This window comes from Glycine max, chromosome 10, assembly GCF_000004515.6.
Source record: "Glycine max cultivar Williams 82 chromosome 10, Glycine_max_v4.0, whole genome shotgun sequence".
NCBI classification, from domain to species: domain Eukaryota; kingdom Viridiplantae; phylum Streptophyta; class Magnoliopsida; order Fabales; family Fabaceae; genus Glycine; species Glycine max.
This window is the reverse complement of record NC_038246.2, coordinates 44,186,820-44,195,758: the sequence shown is the minus strand read 5'-3', so window position 1 is coordinate 44,195,758 and position 8,939 is coordinate 44,186,820. Positions and strand designations below refer to the sequence as shown.

At 31.2% G+C, this 8,939-nt stretch overlaps 1 protein-coding gene across 4 annotated transcripts; it reads left to right on the top strand.

The window, feature by feature from the left end:
* Positions 1-1,268: 1,268 nt before the first annotated feature.
* Positions 1,269-8,296, top strand: LOC100811064 (OVARIAN TUMOR DOMAIN-containing deubiquitinating enzyme 9). 4 transcript variants are annotated; one of them, XM_006589348.4, is made up of 11 exons: positions 1,269-1,442; positions 2,074-2,477; positions 2,588-2,832; positions 3,863-3,936; positions 4,675-4,729; positions 4,961-5,035; positions 5,124-5,197; positions 5,276-5,345; positions 6,226-6,310; positions 7,341-7,397; positions 8,080-8,296. In XM_006589348.4, exons 2-11 carry the CDS (start codon positions 2,156-2,158, stop codon positions 8,139-8,141), a joined length of 1,119 nt encoding a protein of 372 aa, XP_006589411.1. In that variant the 5' UTR covers positions 1,269-1,442; positions 2,074-2,155; the 3' UTR covers positions 8,142-8,296. The 4 variants fall into 4 exon arrangements, with proteins under 4 accessions (XP_006589411.1, XP_040861795.1, XP_040861794.1 ...); XM_003536293.5 differs by having other exon boundaries at positions 1,270-1,442; positions 5,297-5,345; XM_041005861.1 differs by having other exon boundaries at positions 2,152-2,477; positions 5,124-5,345.
* Positions 8,297-8,939: the final 643 nt, after the last annotated feature.

The window sequence follows — 8,939 nt, the reverse complement described above, 5'->3', positions numbered from 1 at the left end:
AATTTTTTATTTTACATATAATTAAATTTTATGATAAATAAATACTTTTTCAATATATGATTATATTTTCTATTTATAAAAAAATGTTTAAATTGTGATATTAGACTGATTTTAACTATTGATAAAAAAATATTAAAATTTCATTTAAAAATAAAATAAGATAAATTGAAAGAATAAACAATTTAAATCAAGTACATGGATAAATATACAACAAAATGGTTAATTTTTGCTCGTTGCAAGTATACCACGTAAGTTTTAGAAAAGCAATTTCTAATAATTTCAACCCACCAAAATAACTTTTAAAATATAAATGACTAAAATAATAAGAATTTAAATGCTTATATTTTAAGAGTGTAAAATAGTTTTACATTATCATATAATTATAAATTATCATTTAAATTATTTTAAAATAATTATTTTAAAAGTTATGTCATACTTGAAAGAATGTGATCGGATGATTCCATAAAAAAATATAAATTTTTCAATGTATAACTTTTTTCCTTAAACAATGAGAATTTAATATTTATGTACTGATAAAACAATTTTATAATGTAAAATAATTTTATATTATTATTTAATCATAAATCACCGTTTAATTAAGATAATTATTTAAAAAATAAATAAATTTATCATATACAATAAATTGTGATTAGATAACAATTTTTACACTTTCAATGCATTATTTTTTCCCAAACAATAAAATGCAAAAGCTTAATTGAGCAAAATGGTATTTTAGTCTTAATTAGACATTCTCAATAGTTTTCCTCTTCTCTTGGTGCATTTGGCACACTACCTATACGGTTTGTTAGTTAAAAACTGGTGGTTGTTTTAAAAATCTTTTAAATTTACAACTAAAAGTTACTCCAAAGGAGCCTAAAATTTCTCTTTCAATAATCTCAAATTACCTTTCCTTTTTTCTTTGTTTATATACTTGATTTTTTTAACTGTTTATCCCTTTTAATTTATATATTTTTAATTTCTATCTATAAATTTAGTTTTCATATATTTTTTTTATCAATAAGTAAAAATAACTTTATATTACAATTTAAATTGCCTACTATAAAACTAAAACTATAATTTAAGTATATTCATTTATCACACTTTTCTATAATGATATGATTTACATATTTAAAATATTTATTTATTATAAATTTTATTTATATAATACCTGTCTAATTAATTGGAAGTAAAATTTAATAATTATAATAATAAATATTAAGCATGCCTGTTTATTTAAATTTTAATATAAATAGAGATATTACTTGTCACCTTGCAGGGTAAAAGTAACGGAGTTTTATTTGCTTGGTTACTGTGATATTGTGCATTTTCTCGTCTAGTTTTCTTCAGCATTCAACAAACCTCTTCACCCTCTCTATCTTCCAATCCCATTTTTCATTCCCTGTCGTCTTTCTTTGCTTTCTCATCCTTTTCCTTTTCCCAAGGTTCGTTTTTTTTTTCATTTTTTTTTTGCTATTTTTTTCTTCTATTTCTCTCTTCTCTTTCTTCCAATTTTTATTTTTAATTGATTTTTCCCCTTTTGGGTGATCGGGGATTTTTGTGTCTGGATATTGGTTTAGGGTTTTTTCTTCAGTGATCATTGGTGTGCATGTTTCAAGTTTGATGTGTTGGCAGTGGAAATCAAAGGTTCTTTTTGTGTTATTGGATGCAAAAGTTTCAACTTTTAGTCTTTGTGATTTCATGTTAAACAAGCATTTGTAATGGGTCTAATGGTGGATGATATCCCCTTTTTTTTTTTTTTTTTTTTCTCTCTTGTGGGTTTATGGGTTCGATTGAGTGTTTTCTGGAGTATGTGGACAACTGGGTTGATGTGAAGCCCTGATCTAATAAGATATTTTTAGGGTGAATTTGATGAATGATGGCTTTATACTTTTAGTTTTCAATATTTCCATGATGAATTGTGTTTCATTAGTTAGATAAAAAGAGCATCATTTAATCATATTAATATTTTCGCTCCTTGTATAAAGTTCATTGTTTTTTATCAAACTATGTTCTGCAACACACACATATGAAAGCATTTATTTAGTTTGACTATTATTTTTTGTCCATTTTCAGCAATTGTACTCTTTAGGGGCATAATACACGTAAAGCAAGTTGGTTTCTGGAGTAGTTAGAGTTACATGTGTTTTGCAGGCACATGGCAATATATGAACTGGATCCCGATGTTGTTCGCTGGGGTCTTCATCTCCTAGATGATTGCACACTTTCCCACCATTATTCGCCTAGTATTGTAACTCAATATGATCCTGATTTAAGTCAAGTTGAATATGTTACAGAAGGCTTTTGTCAGCATCAGTATGTGGATAGTGACGAGGCTGTTGCACAAGCTTATCAAGAAGAATTATGGCAACTTGATTCCATGGTAGCTTCTGGGATATCCAATTTTGAGAATGAAGGAATGCAAGGATCTGTTTATACACAAGATTGGCCTCAGTCTTCAAATGGAAATGATAACTTAGGTACGGAGTTGCATTCTGTATTAGTTTTTTGTGATGTTTTGTTTATTTTATTTTACTTTTGTGTAATGGATTTTTTTAAATTGTCATGATAAATTATCAACAACATGTAGGCAATGAATCTTGCCAGAACTCTGTAGGTGAGTCCTATAATATGAAAGAAGTGGGGAATTATGGTCCAACTCCAAGTGAAAGAAAAAATGACGTGCATGAAAATGATGTTTGTGGTTCGTCTTCTGGATCAGTAGAGGTACCTGCTACTGCTACTAGTGATGACTTCTGGGATTCATTGGAAATATCGGATGAATCTCTTGATGGTGAAGTTGGCAAAAGATTAAACCAGATGGTTCCCATTCCTGTAAGTGTAGCTTTAGTGCAGCCACTTTATTTTTTTTTAAAGTCATCATGTGTCATCTTTTACTATAATTTCCTATTGTATTAGTCGCCATTTGATTTGTGTATTCTTTTGGATGATTTCTGGTAAATTTCATGGACAGAATTTTATTGTGTAAAATTTAAATGATGATCTTTTAACTCAATAAGACTTGCAGAAAAAAAAATCTTGATAGAAATGTAGGAACCGGATTGGTACTAATTAATGCTCAGATCTAGAGAAACAAAGTTCAATGTAGATCAATTATGTGCCTCATTATACACTAATATAAAACTTGAGGCTAGAGCTTTATAATTACAATTTATATACTGAAGACCAGGGTAATCAATTGTGTGCTATCACGCCACAATTGTGGGGTGACGGAGCGGAGTGCCCCCCTCCCTCCTGAGGCACTCGTTTTGTAGTGCCTGGCTGTTGTGGCCATCATTGCAGAAAATAACAGCAATTTGCGGCTACTCCTCTGTTTGCACCATTGCTGGACAGGCTATGCGACCTGTGCCATCATCAGACAGCCTTTGTTCTGCGTCTTTTCTAGAATTTCCAGTGAGGCAAAATTGTTGGGTGAAGAGGAGGAGAGGGGCGGCTGATGGGGGAAAGAGGCTAGGTTTTTCTTTCTTGGGTGAGGGGGTGACTAATGATGGGAGATACTAGAAAGAGGCTAAGTTTTTTTTGGTTTATTGGGTGATAATGGGTGTTGGGCATGCACCTCAAATTGGGTCACTCTTCACCCTATTCAGTACTCTGATATTTAAATATTAATACATAATTTATATAGCATTTAATAATATATAAATATATAAATAAAAAATGTAATAATTAAATAGAATAACTATAGTTAAGATTAGTGGCTATCCCACTATCTCACTATTTTGTGGGTGGTAGCTCTGTGCCACTATACATATGAATTTCTAATTTAAGCAATATTACAGTATAGATATGAATTTCTAATTTAAGCAACAATTCATTCACTTACTTTTCTTGTTCATGTTTGCAGCATGTTCCTAAAACCAATGAAAAAATACCATCTGATGACGAAGAAATATCAGATCATCAAAGACTTCTAGACAGGTCTTCATTTACTTCTCTTGTTCATGTTTTATATTTGTTGGCTTGAGTGGTTTTGCAGATATTAGTATAATTCTGCACTACCGCAATAAAAAACTGTCTTACTTCCCCCCCCCCCCCCTCCCCCCCTAAAGATTCTTACTATTTTGCTAGTTTGACGGGGGGGTGTATTTCTTATTGGAAACTAACCACTAAGCCCCACCTCTTACATTCATTCAATCACTCTTTTAAGAAATTTTAAAAAATTGTATTTTTTTTTCTTCCTTTTTAAAAAACAAAGTATTTTTTATTGAGAAGTAGAAGTGAGGTGAGGATAATTCATCCCCAAGAGTTGAAAATAAAAAGTAATGGAGAAGCAGAAAACTAGGAATATAGCAATGTTTCCAAATCCCTTTGCATAGATGGTTGCTCCATTAATACATTGGGCAGAGCTTCTCTAGAGAAGAGTAGAGCGAACAGCTATCAAATTATCCCATGTGTCTGAGTAGAGTGTCACACCTGGTTTCTGAATAACTTGGTGCCTTCGTGATGAAGCTTCTGAATAACTTGGTACCTTCATGACCTAGTTTATATAGGAAATTGCTATTTTAGCTTCCAAAGCAATATTTTTAGAGACAAAACTTTCCAGAACTAAACCCCTTTATTTTTCCTTGCATTTAAATTACAACAAAATGTATGTCTTATCTATGTCTTTTTTGTTGTTGAGCATTTATCTCAATTTAGGAATTTGGTCTTTCTTAGATTGCAGTTATATGATCTGATTGAATGCAAGGTTCAAGGAGATGGTAACTGCCAGGTTAGTTATTTCTAAGTTTAGTAGAGTAGTGGTTGGATTTTGTTAGAAAATTTATTATGACTTGGTGGAAATTTGACAAATTTGCAGTTATATAACTAAATATTTTAGTTTTTCTTAATCTTTTTTGTTATGAACACTGCTAACCTTGTCAGTGAATCACCGAAAATTTCATGATCATTAAATAGTACTCTTCAATAGAAACTGTGCCTTATTGGTGTCATATTATTTCAGTTTCGTTCTTTATCAGATCAACTCTATCGTTCTCCGGACCACCACAAATTTGTGCGGGAGCAAATTATTCAACAGGTTCATTGCTGTACATCCTATTTCCTGTTGAGTGGACTGCCTTATGTTCATTGGTATTGATACATTGCTTTTTGCTGTCTTGTGTCAGCTCAAATATTACCCAGATCTGTATGCTGGTTATGTTCCCTTGGCGTATAGTGACTATTTGAGAAATATGAGCAAGTATGTGCATATCTCTCATTATGCTATGTTATTTCTCATCATGTGGCTTTATTTTATGTCCTTTGTGTTCACTGCTAGCTTTTTGTGTGGATGTACCAGAAGTGGCGAATGGGGTGATCATGTCACATTGCAGGCTGCTGCAGATTGGGTATGAGGAAATAAACAGTTTTCATTCTATTTTTTCCTTGTATATAATACTTTTCCTTTTTTATTGGCTATGTTGCTTAGTGCCTTTGCAAATGTAATTGAGATTTCAAAGTGGAAAATATTTATCGTTTTGATTCCCATGGATGCTTATTCCCTTGATTTGCATCTGAAGAATGTTTTGGATCTTTTACAGACTATTTTGAAGTTACTTAAATTTTTTATCTGGATTTTAAATTGATCATATAATAGTTAAAGAAATTCCTGTGGGTTTTTAGGCATTTTTTTTCTTAATCACAAAATATCCTTTTACTTAATCACTAATTTATCCAAAATTTTAAATGATTAGATTTATAGTAAATAACGTACCCCAGTGCCCGAAGGCTCCTCACTGTGCGAAGTTATGGGGGAGTGTCATTGTATGCAGCCTTACCCTTGCATATGCAAAGAGGCTATTTCCGGATTCGAACTCATGACCAATCGGTCACCAAGGCACAAATTTACCGTTGTGCCAGGGCTCTCCCTCAAATGATTAGAATTATAATCTTTATATTTAATAAAAAGTTGTTTGGGGCTTTAAAAACTGTTATAGGCTGCTAGCATCAAATAGGTTAGGAGCCAGGAGAGCTTTGTCCCTTTAATGAGTCCCACCCAGCTTGACTGAAATGAGTCACGGTACAAGGTGGCTTCTGGATACGGAAGGTCTTGAACTAAAGAGAGAAGAGGTAGGAATTATGGATAAATTGAGTATCCCAAGGGTAGGATTTTAACAGTGTATCTTACATTTGAAGTGGTGAATAAAATCTGATAACATTGCATTTTTGTTGATGTAAAATCCTCATTTAATTTTGTGACTGAAATGGTCATTTCTCATGTTCTTTCAGTATGGCGTCAAAATTTTTGTTATTACGTCTTTTAAGGATACATGTTACATCGAGATTCTTCCACAGATACAGAAGTCTGAAAGAGGTAAGATTGTATTAGTACTTGTTAAGTTTATATATGTGTGCACGTGTGTGCATGTGAATGATGTTTTAGATTATAAATGAACTTCTTGGTGGTTACTTATACTTTTATCATTGAGAAAGATCAAAAATACAAAATAATTGTATACGAGAAGATATTGGTGTAGCATTAATTAAGAAAAAAAATGACAAAAATGGTTACAGTGTTTTAGACACGCACAAAGAAGGCCACTAGAAGCTCTGATGTGGAGAGTTGATTACATGGTTTTTAGTCATGTTAAAAGGGGGGAGAGACCAAGAAGGGCATTGGATGAATTTGTTAAGAGGAATCTAATGGTGAATAGTATCTTTGAAGATTTGGTCTTTAATTGAGCCGAATGGCGTTTTTGATCTATGTAAGCTGACTTCTCCTAGTGCAAATGAATGCCTATATATAGTATGTACTATGCAAATAAGCCGAAGGTATGTAGCTCTGTCAGACTGCTAGCAAAGGGTGGAAGAGAGTGATAGAATGATGAGAATATTTTGATGATGTAATTTTTAATTAAAAAAAGTTGTTTGATAAATTAATTAACTTATGGTTGCAAATTTTTTTATTTGCCAATGAATAGATGGTAGCAGTTTCACTTATTACATTAACATATGAAATAAGCAAATTCACGAATGGTAATATGTTGCATATGTATAGAAAAGTAAGGGCCCATTTATTTTCAGAAAAGGTTTTTTGTTTTCTTTTAATTACAAAATTGTATCCTTGTTTTCAATTTGTTTCTTATTTTCAAATATTTACACTGGAAGTAGTGAAAAACAACTTTTATTTGTTATTTTTTTTCCTGTTTCCTTTACAAATCTTTGAATACAGGAAACAAGTTGAAAACAAGCTGATAGTTTTGTAATTAAAAGTGAAAACAAAAAATGGAAACAGAAGTTAACCAACCCTAATTTTCAACTATGGTGCATAATCTAAGTACCAATAGTACTTTTAGTTCTGTTTCAGCAACATGCTAAGTTTGTGGCTCATGTGATTTCTGCAGTGATATTTCTGAGCTTTTGGGCAGAGGTGCATTACAACTCAATTTATCCAGAAGGAGGTAACATTTTTATCTTTTATAAGCTCTTAAACTGTAGACGGTTACAATTAATGTATTCCCACACCCAGTTTTGATAATGCTCCATTAAATCTCTTCTACTATGTCCTCCTGAAGGTTCAAAGTATTCCTCACATTATCATTTACTATTTATTATGCTATGAATCCTGTTTACCAATCTGTAGACATGTAGTTAGAGATCTCTCTAGCTAACAATTGGAATGAAAATTTTACCCCTCTTGTGAATACACACACTACTTGATTTTCCAAAGTGAAGCATGTGATGAGTTCACTGAGTTGCAGTTGGCTAACGAACCATATATGTTCATGCATTTGAATTCATTCATTTACTGGCCATTATTACAGCTTTATGTAATATTGCAATACCTGTTGAATTTTGAACCATCCTAAAATATCTCCTCAATATTTTATTACTGAGTTGGTTTCTTTGAACCATCCTTGATCTTTGGAAAGATAAAAGGAAGGCCAGAATCATTTATGAAAAATAAGGGAGAGAGAAAATAACTTTTAATTATAATTTTACCTGAAGAAATATTTTAGAGGCGGTTTCCTCATCTGTTTTTAAATCAGCATGGAATATAAAACACTAATTTTGCCTTTTGAATGTTGTTGGTGAAATTAAAGTTCTGTGTATCTTCATTTGATTGTTTCACATGTCATTCAGATTCAGAATTGCCCTCATCTCATACAAAGAAAAAGAAGAAATGGTGGAATTTTGCTGGCTAGGTTCAGTGTCAGTCATTGGATGCAACCAATCACTCTTCAGTCCATGATTATGATCGATCCATCGGCTGTGATTATTGAGCTTTTAATGTTTTAGTGTTGTTGCTAACACTAACTCTGCCTCCATTATTTCGTATATATTATTTTCTTTTTCTGTATAGTATTCTTTTGTATATATTATTTATTTATCCTATTTAAAACAAAACCGGTATGTAAAAAAAAAAAATCAGCCCGGAATAACAGTGATTAAAACCCTACTTTTTTTTATAGCTAGGTCTCAATCAAATGTATTTTTTATATTATTTGATTTTTTTAATGTTCAGAATATGACGATAACCTAGAAATTTTATTGAAAATGAGAAGCTAAAAAAATATTCCAGCCCAATTAGAATATCATAATTGACTTAAATATGCTATATAGAATGCCGAAAAAAATGTTAGTACTAATTATATTTTTCTGTTTTGTTTTGTTTTGATCCCTTACTAATTTTTTTTCCAGATTGGCATGTGATCATTTAATGGAAAAAAATGCATTGACTAACAAGGTATTTTTTTTAGAACATAAATGAGGAATTCAAGCCAAAAATAATCATTTTATTCTGTTAATTTATTACTTAGTATATTACATGACGATAGATCATGTCAAGAGATTTAAGTGATTTAAGTTAGTTGATATTTTAAATTTTCTAACACTATGATTCCTATCGATAAAAAAAAAAAACATTTAATAGATGATAGAAGGTTTGTGTCATTATGTCGTTTAATAATGTTTGATAATTGATAGTATTAATTGGGGCAGGG